Source organism: Vidua chalybeata, chromosome 1, assembly GCF_026979565.1.
Source record: "Vidua chalybeata isolate OUT-0048 chromosome 1, bVidCha1 merged haplotype, whole genome shotgun sequence".
Taxonomy (NCBI): domain Eukaryota; kingdom Metazoa; phylum Chordata; class Aves; order Passeriformes; family Viduidae; genus Vidua; species Vidua chalybeata.
The window spans coordinates 87,538,851-87,557,109 of NC_071530.1; the positions used below are offsets into that span (position 1 = coordinate 87,538,851).

Consider the following 18,259-nt stretch of genomic DNA (forward strand, 5'->3'; position numbering starts at 1 on the left):
ACTATATTTTAATTAAGTTTTCATGTGTGTTACCAATTTCTTAATCTTGATCTTATTTTGACATGGTGTTTGTCAGGTCTCACAGGAGTCTATTAGGCCAACAAAATTCTTCACAGTCAATCCAAATGGAAGCATTCCCTTCTGGGCAAGACTGCCCAGAAGACAGGAAATCCCTTTATCACTGAAATTTAGCAAATAATTGTCTTTCAAATTTTATTTAGTTTGTATGAACATTCAGAGCACTTCTACTTTCAAAGATAGGACTTAGGTGTAGAAAACCAGCTGTTGTATCTAGGGAAGAGGCTGGTACCTTTGCTTTATGGCCATGGTGAATTTCTTACAGCTGGGAGAACTAAAACACATTTTCTTCAAATATTTATTCCATTTATTTGAAAATGCACAGGTAAATCAGATGTTCTCGTACAGATACTGAGAAAATTCTGTTTAGCTACTTTGTAGCTACCACTGCAAGGTAGTTAATTCTGGCTAGAAAATTAAATGTATTGGAAGTTTTTGTCACCACAGGGCATTCATTTGCTCTCATGAAAGACAGAAGTGCATTGAAGGCAAGCTTTTAAATGCTTTGAAACCAGTGGTGATGGTAAGCAGAGAGTTCAAACTAGCTGACACTTTCCCAGGTAAATATGGCTAGGAAAACATATTGGATTCTATCAATTCACAGTAACTGGCAACACTTCAAAGGGAAAATCAAATTTATTTCCTCTTGAAGGAAAAAAAAAATATATATATATCAGTTTAAATCTTCACAAAGAAATTGGCTTTACAGTGTACAGCCAATAAGAAGCTTATGTTTGTCAGGACATACCAAAAAAAGGGAGCCGAAAAACCACCATTGCAATAGTGCAGCAATGACAGTCTGGCTACACCTACCTACTAACTGTGTTTCATATAGCAAAGAAATAATTTATTACATGTCAGTTACAGACCACCAAGAAGCACAAGAAAAGGCTTGGCATTCCCAGTGTGTAAGCTGCTGAATTGCCCTGTCACGGGCTCAGTTCTTGAAAGATTCCAGCTAAACCAGCATTTGACAAAAGCCAGTAGCCTTTGCTCTACACAGAACAGAATTTGTTTGAAAAACTCTGTAGAAGATTAACTTAAAAAAACCCCAACAAAACAAATAAAAAAACCCCAACAAAACTAAAGAAAACCTGACATTACTGCCTCCTGAAGGGGATATAATCTGGTTTTAGGCTTTCCATCAGACATCTGAACAGGATGCTGTGACTTTTACCAAGTTGAGTTTAAATGAGTAGAATTGAACTGTCTTCACCACGAAAAAGTTCTGGCACGTCTCTGGGGAAGATGACCTTTTTAGGACCTTTCTTTGACAGGCATCTAAGCAACCATTTGCTTTGATAGAAATAAGATCTAGATTCCCTTTCTGAAATGCACAGACTGATTCTTTGGGTTTGTTTTTTTTTTTTTGGAAATGCATCACATTTAAGCAAAATCTTAGAACAAAAGTCTACACCATGAAGTCCTCTTGGAACCTCATCGTTTTCACTCCAAGACTTATATCCCCATTGTCACAAAAAAAACCTGCAGCTCCTTTCAGCCAGCAAGCATAAAATAATGAAGTTATCCTTTAACTGCCAATCAATATTATTCAATTGTTTTGTTCTGTTTTTGGGCTTGTAACCTGCATGTGGACATTTACTGAACATGTGTCATCTTGACATTTACCATGTAAATCACCAGTCCAGTGCCAAAATCCCTGGAATCATTCTGGCTGATGGAACTGCTGTTTCCCAAGTTTGTCATTAATTTATGTTCTAAAGCTAATGGGAGTAGGTCTTGAAAACACCTCTAGTTTGATAAACCTACCTCGATATACTCCTTTGAATAGTAATTATAAACATATTAATCATTACAAGTCATTGACTGTACCATCTTAGAAAAGATTAATTGTTTAAACTGTGACAAGCCTGTTACTTCTGTTGGTAAAAATTGAGGTAGAAGAGAATTATACGGAAATGCTTCTTTGCCATACTGTAATCTGGTGATCATTAACCTGTTTGTACCATTGATCACCGATTAATTTCTAACTCTTCATATCAAATGCTCCAAGCCTTTCAATCCATAATCCCAGATTGGGGGCAGCAGATTTAATTTACTAGCAAAGGGTCTATGTCCCAAGAAACTGCGGGACTGGTGAAAGGTCTGGAGGGGAAGCTGAATGAGAAGCAGCTGAGGTCACTTGGTCTGTTCAGCCTGGAGGAGACTGAGGGGAGACATCACTGCTGTTAGAAATTCCTCATGAGGGGAAGAGGAGGGGCAGACACTGATCTTGTCTATGGTGATCAGTGACAGGACCCGAGGGAATGGCCTGAAGTTGTGTCAGGGAAGGTTTAGGTTGGATATCAGGAAAAGTTTCTTCACCCAGAGGGTGTTTGAGCACTGGAACAGGCTCTCCAGGGAAGCGGCCACAGCACCAGCCTGACAGAGTTCAAGAAGTGTTTGGACACTGCTCTCAGGCACATGGTGTGACTCTTGGGGTGTCCTGCGCAGGGGGAGGAGTTGGGACTCAATGATCCTGATGGGTCCCGTCAAAGTCAGCATATTATATAATTCTATGGTAAGTTCAAACAAGCCAAAATTTACCAAAGTATACCTTTTCTAAACAAGCCCAATTACATTCACGACCCTGAGAATGAAAATTTTCTTCAGAAAACTGAGAAACACGAGGTGCAACGCTTTCAACCTGACTTCTCTCCAAGAAGTAATCTCTGAGCAATCCAAGTGTGCAGTCAGCAGTGCTTCAAAAAGGATGTGCTGTGCTAAGTCATGCAAAGCTTCTAAATTAAACATTTTTCTCTCCCATAAAACAAAAGGAGGGCTGAAGTCAGGTCAGCCAAGATTATCTGTGATTTTTCCCTAAAACTTGTCAGACAACTTCAGCTGGAAGATACTTATCAACAAATTATGAAAGAGACAAAAGTTCTTAAAGTTTTATCACAATGGTTTCTCTGCTGTTTGTCTTCTAAAGTAAAGAAAAGCAGGTGTTTGCCAAAGCTAATCTTGGTTTTATTTTTTATTAATAAAAAAGATCAGATTCTGGTAAGAAAGGCAATATTAAAGCAAAAAGCCTAGTTATCTAAGGCATAAGGATTTGATTCCATCTGTGAATCAAGAATGCAAGTGTGTGCACAGCTGTAAATCTACAAGGGGAAAAAAAGAAAGAAAACCCAATAAAACCACCTCACACAGCTGTCGGTACATACTTTTGAGCCCTGCTTTCACCTGCATGTATTTCAAGTACCCTCAGGGTTTAAAAAAGTTACACTGAAGGAACAGGTGGAGATTTTTATAGTTGTTATTACAATGCCAAGAATGGTATAGCAGCAATGGAGGAGACTAGCGTGCCTAACCTGCCTCTTCCTTAAACTACCCTGCATCTGCCAGCTTTGCCAAAACACTTGCAAAGGTGAATGCTCAGGACTTCAGGGAACCAGATCCTCAAAGAAGTTGTCAGGGACCCATCACAGCAGAGGTAAGGGCAGCACTAACACTCTAATTTCAAAGATTACTTCATATAACAAAACAAAAAGAAGGAACTACTTGCAATGATGTGAAACATGAACTTCCTTGAGAAAAATAGTTTGCTCAGAGTAATTTCTGGTTTGGGAAAGTAGAAGAAAACTATTAATTGTTTGACATAAAGCTATACCAACTGATAGAAACATCCTTCAGTCAAAAGTATGGAAGTGGAATTCTTGCATTTGATATGATTATACAATATAATTCAGAGGCAGCATGAAATTTTACACACAGCATGAGATACCATCTCAGTGCCTTTTTGAACAGCTTTCAGCCTTCTTTGTTATCATGCACCATGTGTTTGGAAGTCAACTAGATGTATTTGAACGTCTAGGGTATATTTTTTCTCAAAATGCCAGTTGCTGTTTTCTATGTGGTAAAGCCAAAAGACTGCAATCTTTTAAATTGTATCTCTGGTCAAACTCAAAATAACATTTTTTGCATGTTATCTGCCTGATAACTCCTCCATATTTTTTACCCTCCTACTCCCAAGAAGTTAACGAATTATATTAAACATGTAACTCCTGAACTATTTTGAAGAAACAGTTGAGACCGAGTGAACAGGTTGGTGCTACATTACCATATATTTATCTGAGATGGGTGTTGAACAGAACTCCTTATTTTCTTTAATAAAAACACCATTATGTGCACAATAAAATGACTAAAAATATATATATATATACACAAGAGTTCTCACCGAAGTAGATGTGCTTTGACTTGCCTGATTACATATGCATTTGTTTTGGTTCAAATTTAAAAAGAATTCTGAGAATCTTGGAAAATTTGCCTCAATTAAAAAAAATTAAATCATAATTATGTTACTAGAGTCAATTGTTAACCCCCCTGTGTATACGCACTAAACAGGTTTGGCCCCTTCAGAGAACTAAGGAGGTGCCAGCTAAAACTGACTCTCCTGTAGGAAATACTTCGAGGCTCACAGAACATTTTAAAAGGTGAGCAGTCGTGCAGGGAGGATCATGCAGGATTTTAGAATGATCTACAATTCCACTGAGGCACTAAAGAACCACTTCCAGTTCAGAGAGCAGGCTGTAATGGAAGTCATTTGAATTACCTACAGGTGGCAAATGGGAGCTTTTGTAGGGTCTGGACGTGTGGTTGTTGTACTGCAGGCAGCGCAGCAAACTGCCAGGTGCCAGCTGAGCCACAGTTACCCTGGAGGCTGTGTCCTTCCCTTTCCCACAGAAAATGTAAGGAAAAGTGAAGTACGGCTCCTCTCAGTGACATCAGTCACACACAGGGACTGCAGCTCCAGCTTTGCCTCCAGCACACCTGTTATTTCACCAGATTAACTGCTGCCTTTGTGGCTGATTCCAAAGAGCCCATCATTCAAATCAAACTCAGTTCTCTTTATGTTAATGGCATTTTATTTCAAAATATATTAACCATTCTGTGCTTACAAAGGACTGCAGTGTGAATACAATATCAAGTTAAAAGCTTCTTAAACCTGCTACAAAACCCATTTTTATTAGGATGAGGACTGGTGCATACAATCAAAATTATTTAGTTTAAATACCTCTGCAGTCTACACAAGTAGTTCTCAACCCTAACTTACACATTTTATTGGGCCACAGAAGGACATAGGGGTTATATTGTCAGTATTATACATGCAAAACCAGGTACTGTATCAAACCCATTTACTGATAACATCAGTTTTGAACCCAGTTCCATTCTGAAGATGTATCACACATACAGACAAAATTTGTGTCAACAGACAATAGAAGTTATTGCTCCAAATCCCCATGGGGCCTGGTAGGAACACACACTTTAGAACAACCTGTGCTCTGTAATGCAAAACATCTGCTGTTAGGTTTGAGTAGGGTGTAGCCAGTCTTAGGATAGGACATCAAAAGTTTCTTTGGATTTGGTTTGGTGACATTTCCCAAGGTGAGAAAAACTCCAACCCTCTCACATCTTTTGACCAAAAAATCAAATGCTAGCTAGCATATACACACACACACACACACATATATATATATATGTAAGTATAAAAAGTTGGTTCCAACCATCCATCACTAAAGCACAGAAAATCTGTTTTTAAAGGCAACAATCTGAACAAATTGAATGCTTGCCAAATATACTCTTGATGACAGATGACAAGCTGAAAACACTGATCTACGCAGACAGTAGTTTATGAACAACACAAAAGTAGTTTTTATTGATACTTGAGAAAGATTCAGGTTTAGGCTGAGACTGGCAGGAAGAGTAGTAAATACTGGGATTTTTTTTTCCAGCCTTATGGCCTAGATGCCAGTTCTTAAGCCTAATGAACTTTTGTAGCGTGGCTACTTTTTGGCTTTGTGATGTTTCTTACATTTAATGTACACAAACACCATGAAACATTTCTTTGACTTCAGGTCCTCATAGAATCACTGTATATGACACTCTAGTGGGTGAGGCTAGGAGAAGAAATCAAATTTTGCCTTAAAAACATCACTCTAAAAATTCTTCACATATATATACAGATGCTAGAGCACTCACTCTGCTTTATTAGCTTGTGGATTTACCCTGCTGCAAGCAAATCTGCCCTTCATCTCACTCAAACTTGGCTTTAGTGTCACCATATAGTATTTATATTAAAAAACTAACCTTCAATTCAATGCAACGTGAATTATATTTGTCCAAGTCCATCCACATGCAGAGCAGATCAAGGATGCATTTATTTCCAATTAGTACTTCCTTCCTGAATTGAACATACTATTTCAGTATGGACATTGAAAGCATGCCTTCAGGTCCTGGAATCAATTCCCAAAAGGGGATGGAAGCAATACTCTCATGTACTAAACCATATTCCAAACAAAATACCAGAGGAGGTGTGGATGAGTTTAAGAGTCTGGGGAACTGAAGATGTATTTCATGACCTATTAATTTTGGCAGCTTTTTAGAGGATGTGTGCAAATACTTCCAGGAACAGCAATCTCTCAGCAATGCATTACTAGCAGATTTTCCCTACTTTATATGAACTATAATAAAACACTGGTAAGTCACACTACTAGGATTTGCTTGGCTCTTCCTCAATCTGTATCAAGTAAACATGAATTGTAGAAAATGTTGCTTGTTTTCATTATATACAGGCACTATTTTGTTCTCAGGTATTAAAAAAAAATTGGACAAAATTTCAGTTAAAGTGTGAATAGGACAGACTCCCAATATTTATATAACACTGCACATCAATATATACATTTGCAAACCCAGCGCAGAATCCCTGAATATGTTTATGACTTTTGGCATTGTTTCTTGTTTCAAAACACCAAATTAATTTTCCACAGTGGTTTTTTTGTTTTTTTTTTTTTTTTTCTTATTTCCAATTTTATCCCTTAAAAGCAATTTTGGAAAATTTTACCATAAAGCATTAAGATACCTTAGTAAAACTGACAGATAGACAGTACCAGGTCAAAGATCAAGTCTCCCTAATGTTTGTTAAGAGTTTTAAGAGATTCTAGTTTTGTACAAATAGGAATAATAAGGAAATGGTCAAAGTTTTCTTCAGCAAAAAGTGTTAGGAAATAAGTGTAGGAATTAAGAAGAAACCCTTTGAAATACAAGTCAATACAAAGTTTATAAAGATGATGCATCCATGGATTTAAGAGATGTCAGCTGGCACTCAATAAAGATTATCTGGCAAATCAATTTTCTCTTGTAAAATTGCAAACTCCAAGGTAAGCAACTGCATCTCTAGAAGAATGCTACCTCTGCTATTAAACCTAATGAATACTACCTCCAATCCCAACACCCTTCAGTACCTTCAAAGGAAATCGTAGCCGTTTCCAAAGGCAGCATCCTTTAAGGTGGCACTATCTACAGTGACAAATTAAAGTCAATATAATATAAACACAATGTTTGAATAAAGGCAGCTGTGGAAACACACACTATGCTATGGAATCTCAGTAGAATAATGGTATTTTTCCATCCTCAGTGTATCAGGTCCATAGGAAAGGCTACATTGCAGTATTCCTGGTATTAGGGATCAGCAGCATAGCACTTCAGCTGCTGCTTTTACTGGAGAACAATTTCATCCAGTTTTGTTTTTTCAGGCTTTCTGAATAACAATGTTGAACATCGCAGCCATACACCTATTTCAAAAGTTATGCTTATACCCACAATGAATATAATACTGGAGACAGCATCCAATTTTCCTTGAACAATGTTTTTTTTCTTATTTTAAATAAACAGATTATGTATTTCCTATTCCAATAATCTCTGACAAAATAGACATCCAGTATATCCTCCTCCCAGCGTCCTTAAGAGAATGCCTATAGAGCCTGAAATCAGACAAGCCTAAGTGTACCTGCACACACACATATCACTGTGCATGGAAAGATCACATGGGTATCAACTTAACTTCTGAAAAAAAGTGCATCATATGCATTATTATAATGTTAAACTGGGGTTTTTTTTAAGCAGCCTTTCAAAATAAGTCATTTCTGCTCCCAACTGGTCACGGTGCACCTGTGCTGAAAGCCACCATATTGTAGTAAGGCTGGCAGAGTGAATGTGTGCCAGGTTCTTGCCCATTGCAGTTTGTTCTTTGATGGATCCAATTAAGCCAGTATGTACAGTGACCTGAAGCTAACATGTTGGGCTGTGAGCTGGCACACAGTCACCTCTGCCAGCTCTGCTACAGCAGTGCTCAGCCAAAGTGGAGGAAGGAAAGGCTAACTCAGACTTGAGTGCCAGAAACAGCACCAGCCCTTTGGCACTACACTTAATTGCAATTCCCCAAGGAGAATGATAAAAACCACCACAGTTGAATTTCACAATACCATAGACCACATTGTCTTGTATTACTATGAGCATTCCTTTCTGAACTCTAAATTATTGAACACTAAATGTACTAAATACACTTAGTAAGTACCTGCTCCTGGAATGACTGTTTACAGTAAAGCTAAAGGCCATCAACTTCTTGCCTAGAAACATTATAGAAAAGATGGCCTCTCCTAAGAAAACCACACTGCAGAGAGTGGTGGGGCTTCTTTTGTTGGTTGGGTGGTTGGTGGTATTGTAGGATTTTGGAGCAGGGAGTGGGTTGAGTTGGTTTTTTTGAAAGCTACAATCCATGTACTAAAAACTTATCCCACCAAACTGTTAGTTGTTTCTGCAGATGAGGCAATATAACCATGAACTGGCACTTTTCAAAGACCAGAAATCAAAATTACCAGTTTGATTATTTTCACATTAATGTGAGACTGATCTATACTAAATCATTCTTACAAAGGCTGAGTCTGCTCAGAAAATAATATAGATTGCTAAACACCCAATGATAAGGTCTTATATTTCTGCTGGTAATTAGACACTTGCTAAACACAAAACCCAAATAATCAAAGTATGCTCTTTCATAAGGTGGTATTTTGTGGTTTTGGGGTTTTTTGTGGGTTTTTTTTTCTAAACATGGTGAAAATCAGTGAATATTTCCTATTCCAAGAAGGTGTTATTGGAAGTTTTGTTCCTTATTTTTCTCTTCTGTTTAGCAGTATATGTTACTGAACCATACAGTTGGTTCCTCAATCAGGTACAGCACACAGCATGAGCTCCTGAAGCTACATTTACTGAGTAAGGATGTACTATGGATGGTTCTTCATGGCAAGTCTGAGCTGAATTTGGAACAGAAAGCATCAAAATGAAGCCTCATTTCAAAGGAGGACAAACTAGACAACATTCCATCAGATGTGAGTTCCCTATATATAAGGATTTCACAATGGAAAAGGAACATTTCAAAATAGCAATGTGTCTTCTCAGGTGATTTTACTCATTTGCATTACTGAAGTTAACAGTGTCTCAATCATGGTTTTAATCTTCACAGCAGAGACCCTTCTTTGATCTAAGGCAATCGGTTGAAGGGGAAGAAAACTTAAAACCAAACAAAATAATGCATATTTTAATGACTCTTTAAAATTACTAAGTCGAGTACCACAGGAGTATGAGAGATTGTCTCAGAAAATGGGATAGCAAATGTGGACAACAAACATATCTTGACCAGTGAGCAAAGAGGTGCTTTACATGCTGTCTACAAGTAGCTACAACAAGAACACAACAATTCAGTGCAAAACTGTGAACTAAAAAAAAGTACTACAATAAAGAAGTTGCCTAAATAACATGGTGGTCTCATTCCAGCTAGTTAGAAAGTTGCAGGAGTATTTTAGTAAAGGTTTCCCTACATCCTCCAGCCTAACCACCAACAATTATAAAAATGTGTTTCACTTAAGCTTTTTTGTAAGCCACAAAACCAAGATGATGAAACAGATACTTGATTCAAGCAACATATTCTTCTTAATCAGTTAGTGATGTGTAGATCTTTCAGAATTTAAAATAGTAAATGGTATGCTTCCATATTTTGATAAACCTGAGTCAACCAACTAAATTAAGTCCAAGTCTGTCCCTCAAGCACATACCTGCAAGTGTGCACAAACAGCATACTTAACCGCTCTCATTTAAAACATACAATTTTATCAGTAAAATTGCAGCAGCTTATTTTGAGAATCTGAGGAGCAGACTATTTGTGTCTTGTTAGGCAGCCTGTTTATTGCAAACCTATAGCAGGACTTCCTTCTTTCCTCAGTAGAGTACTTTCCAATCACTTTCCATGGCAATGTATTTTTCAAAACAATGTAAAAATACATACAATATGATGGAAAGAACCTTCCAAATCTGTCAGCACTCCTAGAACGCAAGTAAAACAAACATCTGCAAGCTTTATGTGCACAAATCTTAGATATCCTTGTCCCTGGATAGCATTCCTTTGTTTCAAGCATTGAATTACTGTCAACAATAAATACAAGGCATGCCTATATTTTGTACAACTCATTATCAATCAAACTGTGAAATCAATTCGAGTTACTGGAAACTGAATGGTGGTTCTTTGGTCAAGCAAGCGCATCTGCTACTTTGTACCTAGGCCTCACTGGATTTGTGGAAAAGCTGTGCAAGTATGAAATATTTACCAAAAACCCCTACTTCGCATTTAAAAAGGATACATTTATAAAGATCCATTGTGTCAAAATGTTTTGACAATCAATACAAAAGGCCTTAAATGTCACCTAAGCTGCATTTTAAGCAAAATTACATATTCAGGATCTCTGTTTATTAAAAAGATATACCTTAATATATTAAGATATATTCTATATCTCAGTAAGATACGTGGCCAGATGCTTACAGGGTTAAAAAGCCCCAAGTAAACTAAACCAAAATCCATGCTCTCTCCCCTTTCTTTCTGGTAGTAAAATTTGTTTAAAAAGTGAATGGAACTCAGCCACAGAATTTGAAAACCAACAGTAAACAATCCCCATTAAACTTCTTCCAATTACTGGAAGGAGATGTGACCATCCTACATTACTACTGTCTGAAGACACTTAAGGCCTTTGATTAAATTTAGTTGACAAGACGACTCCACTGGGAGGGTAGGATAAACAGCAAAATATTATCAGATTTTGCTGCAAATGGGGGCAAGATTTAAACTATTTAAACAAGTCCTCCTATGTCAGTAAGAGGAAAACCCACATTTAACAGTTTGCATTTCTATAAATATCAGGAAGGTATTAAAAATACCAGTCTCTAACATTAAATTTCAGCACGTGTAAATGAATAATATTTAAGTGTTATTATGAGTTACAGATGATGGTTGAAGCTTATAAAGAAACACCTTGAGGAGGAGCAAACTATTATATTATATTTTCATGTCACAATGAGTGGTTTGCCCTTCTTTTGCCACCAGATTGCCTAAAAATAAATATTTTGGAATTACAGCTTTCTTTAAAGCTACTACAGTTTAATAAGACAAATAACCCAATAAATAAAAGCCAAGTTAGTAATTTCAGCAGATAACAACTCCAATGGATGTACCTGTCCTCTTAACTATTCTTTTGGTAAGACAGAAGGTCTTCAAAGTCTTCAACAAGGCAGCTGACTGTGTGTTGGTATGCAAAGCCATGGGAAGTAGACATTCTCTCTTGAAGAGGCAAAGTGCACAATAATGTAAGGCCAGCAGATGTTCTAGTGCTTTCTCCTAAAACCCAACCTATGCTTCCCTGTTAACTGCCCCCAGGCACAGCTGGGAAGGGACAGAAGGCCATGGCTGTTGTGAACCCAAGACAGAAGACAGCTATTTCCTCATGCTATAGAGGTGCAGCCCAGCACCTCCATCACTCTGCAGACATTTTCATCTCCTCAGGACTCTCTCTTGGTGACCTGGGAGGTGGCGGGGAGGAAAAGAAAAGTGAAAAGTAAGACACAAATCTGCCCAGTGATTCCAAACAATTGTTTCCTATAAAATAAAGGAGAACCAAACACACATGAAGATTTTTTTCTGTGTACTCAGAAGCTCTGTCATACAGGGCAACTGGAATGTAACTTAAAAGCCAGAGACCACAGATAGGTCCAATTAGCAGTTTTTCTCCTTAATTACCCAGATGAAAGAAGACAACACTATTCAGGTGAATAAGGCAAAGAATTATTTCTGACAAGCAGAGAATTCTCTTCAAGATATATATATAATGAGCTAACCTATATAGTTTAACAAGACAGTAGAAATATTAAAATAGCTACTGTTGTTAATATTGTCACAATGTGATTTACAATTCTAAGTAGTTATTCAATTATCAGTTTATTCCTAACTGTATTATTATTATCTCATTTTTAACTGTACAGTTTAAAGATACATTTCTGTTTTCCATAATTTTGTACATTCAATAATGACATTACTAAGGACCACACTTTTAATGGAAAAATGGCATATAATGATATCATATTTTTTAAAATCTAGGTATGTTTATATTTTGCAGTATTGTACATTAGGACATAAAAATGAAGTATTTTGGGCAGGCCCCTTTTTAAGGGCAATGAACTTTTAGATATCCATGAATAAGAATTTAAAAATGATGTTCAATCATCTCCTAGCACAACAGCAGCATATAAATTACAGGACATAAAGGTATTATTACCGAATTTTCTAAACGAGCCTTCTGTAAGAGGCTGAGAGACATTAAACAAATACTTCCCATATACATGTTCCAGTGAGTGTTTTACTTAGCCACACTTTCTATTTCTACAATATGGGGCAGCTGAATCCTCTTCAAAATACTACAGTACTTATGCAGATGTGAGTGCACACTACTACATTGAACCCAGGCACACATTCCCTACACCTGGGAATATGTACACAGATGTGTGTGAAAACACAATTCATACAAGTAAAACATTTACAGCTCACCGGTAAATCTGTAATGGCCACGCTGCCTGTGATGGAGTGGGCACAGAATTTGTTGGACTCACCAACATGGCACTATATATATTGGAAGCGACCACAAGTATACAAAGTAGAATTGGTCCTATGATGGCCCCTTCCAGTCCCAGGTAATATGCTCCACCAGCCACTGCAAGGCCTGTCAGGTAAGGGTGACCCCCTCTGCCACAAAAACAATAAAATTAAATTAAGAACAACAAACACAGCATTAGCAATTAAGAAATGTGAATTAATACTGAAGTTTTACTAAGCTTAGGAAATGACCCAGCTAGCTATAGCTACCCATATTTACACTATAAACTGCTGTCTGAATGACTGCACAAAGGTTCCAACCTCTATTCTGTGCTGTATTCGCACAACAGATCAAACACTATTGTAGCTGGAATGCTGCTTAAGATCCACAGTGGAGTAGTTACTTTACAGACATCTGCTGAACAATGTCTGAAGGATGTAAAGGCAAACAAACTTCCATTTTGAGAGTGGAAAGCTGGTTGTTTACACAGACTGTTCACACTTTATGTTCAAGAACTGTTGAAGTTTAACACAATTACCAACAGGTAATATGAGGACCCTAAGCAAAGCCATTCAGTTAGCTGATGATAGCAACTTGCAGTGCATCTCTTAAAGAACAGTTAGCATACAGTCTTTAAAGAAATAGCCATGGCTTCTCATCTTGTTATAAAAAAGCCTCTCAGATTGTTTGTTATCATTAGCTTTTAACGTTTTCAGATGAAAAACAAAACTGGATTTTAATGAAGATATTAATATTTACTGGAAAGTTTGGGCCAGAAGGGCTTTTTGATAACAGCTCTTACAGCAGCAAGTAAACCATGCCGTTTTTATTTTCTGTATCTCAGATTCACATTTTGCACCTGTGTTCAGCTGCAAAATGTGAATCCTACCATTTAAACAGCATTTACACAAAACCTGCTCATCATTCTTCATTCTTTATACCTAAAATAATGATGGCAATATGGAATTGTAGAAGAAAAACTACAGTTGAAACTTGGCACACAATTCTCAGGAAGTTCCTTTAAATTCTGAGTGTAATACATAGAAAATACCAGCTAGTCAGTTCAGAGCTCCAGCAGTTCCTGAGGTTTCTACCATGGTCCTGGATTTCTACTCAAGTCCCAAATTTTAAGTCTTTGCCTTCAACACAACTGTGTGCAAAATGAGGCCATGAAACATGACCTATTAAATCTGACACACCTCAATCATGTCTCACCCAGATCAAACTTAACCTAATGGCAGGACTAGATTGCTTTCCTGATGAGACAAATGTGGCCTAAAGTTTTATGTTTCTCCAACAGTAGACACTATTAATTTCTAAACCTCTAAAAACTTATGTTTTCCAGCATTAGCATCAGTTTAAACATTCTTTTGCCTAGTTTTCTAAATGAAACAACAGATCACCTGATGAAATACAGGACTACAGTAATCCATTTAGAAAACCCTGGATAACCTAATTATAGCTACTTCAAATAGGCTTAAGCTAATCCACAAGACATCATGATGCTTACTGTTCAATTTATTGGGAAGAATAACATTTTCCTCCACTGTCAGAAAATCTATTCCTCTTCCATATATTTTCTGGACAGTAAACAGAGTTTTATATCTTCTACAGTCCAAAAAAATGTATTCTAGGAAGCAGAAGAATTACTGGCTATTTAAATAGCTACTAGCCTTACATTTATCCATTATTTATTGTTGGCAAAAAAAAGTAATTTGATTATACTTCACCTGTTAGGTTTAATTAATGCAAAATAACTAGAGCCACAGTCTATGAAAATTAGTATTAATATCAGGCATATTATCATTAGGTACTCTCTCTTCAGTGTAATTATATTTAGTAAACAAAAATACTAATTTCTAACACACAAGTGGTTCTAACTGAACCACTTTATGTCCTTATTCTACATTAACTCTATTTTTTTTTTTGGTCTGTAAATAGCTTGTGGTTTTATCTGCTCTGCAGCATTATCTGGCATTAGGAGATAAAAAGGAAATGCTAGACACCTCTACTCAATAATTAGATAAATAGAAAACATAAACTAATTCTAACAATCCCAACTGAAACAGTTCATTTTGCTGATGTTGGGTTCAAGACCTCTGAAGTGTCAAAGCTCACAGAAAAGCAGCCTGGGAAAATGAAGACACTTAGGCCAGTAAAACTGCTTACTATGAGGTTATTCCTGAGCTTGAAGATACTGTTTGGCATGCTTCAGAAAAATTAGTTTAATTAAAGGCATCAGTGATTGTCAATCATTTTTGCAATGCTAATTTTAAAATGTGTTCAATGTACTTACCCTGATATATCTGAATAAATTGCTGTATCTACAAAATAGGTTGGCAAGAGGTGAAAAACCAAGAGCAGAAGGGCTTTGCATCCCTGTCCTTGCACAAGCCACAGATCTAGGACTGCAGGGACTGCTGCCCAGTATGTCCCCAGAAATGGCACTGCTCCAAGGATTGCTGCTAATGCTAGAGCACACAGAAGCAGAAGTGAAAAAAAGATCAGAGAAACATATTTCACAAATATATCTACAGTTACATTCTGACACTTCTGCCACACCACTAAGTCCCACTTCCATCAGCTGTTATAAATAAAGCATTGAAGAAGTGCCACATGAGGCTCTTGGTGTTTTATAGCTGCGGTTTAGGAAAAAAGCAAGTTACACCATTCCCCATATAGAAAAGCTTCAGCAACTGACAGTCATAAGGAGTTAAGAGGCATCAGTTTAGAAAAACTTGAAGTTTTACCAATCATGTACATTTCTTACTGTGTAAGAAAGCAAATAAACCCAAGTCTCACTCCAATTTATGACATCTCCTGCAGTCACCCATAAAAGTGAGAAAGCAGGCAAACATGAGATTTATGACTTATATATTTCTGTATGCAAATGTGTGCACACAGCTGCACACCCTTCTGCTTACAACAAAGACCTGTTGTATCAATATAGATCTGCTGCCACTATAATTTCATGCACCTCCTGTATTATGAACATAATACAAAGCACAATTAAGTGGGGTATTTTTTTTTGTCTCATTCACCAGAAAGCAACAACTTTTAAGATTTTGCATGTAGTTGAAAAAAATAAGACTGATTACTTTTTAAGTAGTTTAGTGACAATCAATGCCTTTAAGACAGTTGCACTGTACAATACAGCCATTTCCCATTACATTGGGGTTTGTTGCTTCATAGCTTCCCCTAATGTTTCCTTGTGAACAAACATTTTACAATTATTATCATTCTTTTTAGAGAAAGAAGGGCAAAGAGGAACACAGAGGAGAAGGTTTTTCTCTGAGAAACTGTCCAGCCATTTCCAAAACGAGGATTAAATAATAAAAGAAAACCAGAGGCTGGTAATACGGTCAGAGAATGATACTGAGAATAAGAAGCATTCCTCTATCATGCATTTCCATGACACCACATCTTCCTGCATTTAGGCATCTTGAAAAATCAGCACCTGTCAACTGTGAAAGAAACAGAAGCCAAGACAGGTAGAATAATGTTAAAACCCGAAAAAACTTGGACTGAATACAAGGGAGAAGGAATTGGATCTAGCAAACGAAACAGAAAGAAGAGGTAAAATAGCTGGCAGGGAATGTGTTGTGAAAACAGAAAAAGGCAAGCCTCAGGGTAAGACAGCAATCAGGGCCCTCTCTCCACCCTTCCCACAGTCATATTGTCCACGATTAGACCTAAGCTTGTCAGGAAAACTTAATATTTCTGATTTTGTACAATAATTACATCATATTATTTATTAATATAATTGCTCAAATTCTTACCAGATGGTATGAAGACTATGTTAATCCCAAATATAGTGTGAGTCAGCCAAGTGTAGAGTCCATAGAACCCAGCCATTTTGAGGGAAGCATCAAACACACCTCTAAAACGATCAAAGAAACTCTGTTAATTTTTATTAATAAGAGGATTCCAAAAATTACGAAGATAGACACACATGTTGCTTTGAATAACTGAAAAGCCATCAGTGCCACAAATATTACATCTCAAAATGTAACACATCTACCCTTTATACATCTGTTCCCTAAGTAAGTATACTTACTACATATGTAATTAAAAGCATTTAGACACAAAAAATAATGGGTTCCAGGATAAATTCCTTGAAAGAAACTGCTCAAGTATCAGACCACATTCTCTATTAAAAATAACCCTTTTTTTCTATGATAAGCAGTACCATTCTTCATACAAGCTACTTTTTCTTTCCTCTTTTCCACTTCTAAGGTGCTCATTCATTTTCTTCATCTGCTTACTTTTTTATACCTGCTCTTTTTCAATGGATCCCCCCAGCTTTTAGGTTGTTTACTAGGCTACATTAGTAAAACTAAATAGTAAATCTGGTAACCTAATTCAATCCTGCTGAAACAGGACTGAATCCAAAGTTCTCCTCTCTTAAGTGCGACCAAGGCTTCAAGAAATAGCGAACAGGAGCTAAATGCTGTGACATTTTTACAGCACTAGGGCAGGTACACATGTGGAATATCCCATAACTGAACTAGAAACGCATGCCTTAGATCTCCAGTCATAAAAACCATAATCTCAAACTGCCAAATCTCCTTATTGTATTATGTTAGTTTTTCACCCATATTCAAGAAGTGAAGTTTCCTGAAATCACTATTTCAGCTTCGCAACTCAGAACAGTTCTAACAGTTCCATCCTTGCACAAGTGGTGGCACATGCACCCTCTTAGCAAAGATAAACGTGAAGTGTCCTGATGTTAATTTCCTATTCATAACTCATAGTGATTGTGTCTTGGCAGTTTGGGAACTCTGGCAGCAGGGCAAGGAGGACAGGAAGACATACAACAGGAATTTTTGAAGGGCATAGATAAACTGCCCTTTCTGGATCTAAAGTCTGTAACAGCAGAGTTTCCTTCCTCCACTGTGTCCATAAAGCCTTTTAACAAAGAAACCTGTGATACTGTTATATTAAATTACTAGGTAGAATTGTTTCTGAGCTACCAAGATGAATTCCAAGACTCCCAGTTTTTGCTTCTTTGGCCACTATCCTCATTATTATTTCTGTAGGCAGTGTCCATATTTTTGCCATTGTTTCCTACCTAAGGGCTCACTTTTAGACTTCCACATGACTTCAGAATCAAAATTATTTTATTTAAAATTAATTCTCTGGAAGCTATGAGTGCATAATACACTACACACATCAACACTACTGTTCAAAAAGTGAGATTCTTATAACAGACTAACCAGAAACAACTGTTGTCAGCCATTTTCCCCTCCAAAAGAGGGAAAGAAAAAATAAAAGAAAAAAGCAAGCTTTAAAGAACGACCTGAAATAACAAATCTAATCTTTGACAGACAAGAATTACATGGTGCAAAAAGAAAAGCAGAGAACATTTACAAATATGTGGTGGCTCCAGTAAAAAAAAAACAAACCTCAATACTTCTCAGTTGAGATGAACT

The 18,259-nt window shown here is 37.0% G+C and overlaps 1 protein-coding gene across 1 annotated transcript in view; it reads right to left on the reverse strand.

Moving 5' to 3' along the window:
- Positions 1 to 6,031: 6,031 nt before the first annotated feature.
- TMEM245 (transmembrane protein 245) overlaps positions 6,032 to 18,259 on the reverse strand; it is a 76,242-nt gene continuing 64,014 nt past the window's right edge. The window contains exons 15-18 of the mRNA XM_053945321.1: positions 16,607 to 16,707; positions 15,124 to 15,298; positions 12,782 to 12,976; positions 6,032 to 11,760 (exon numbers count right to left, since the gene is read on the reverse strand). Of these exons, the coding sequence (XP_053801296.1) occupies positions 11,715 to 11,760; positions 12,782 to 12,976; positions 15,124 to 15,298; positions 16,607 to 16,707 (517 nt within the window). The 3' untranslated portion in view covers positions 6,032 to 11,714. The remainder of the gene's footprint in view (positions 11,761 to 12,781; positions 12,977 to 15,123; positions 15,299 to 16,606; positions 16,708 to 18,259) is intronic.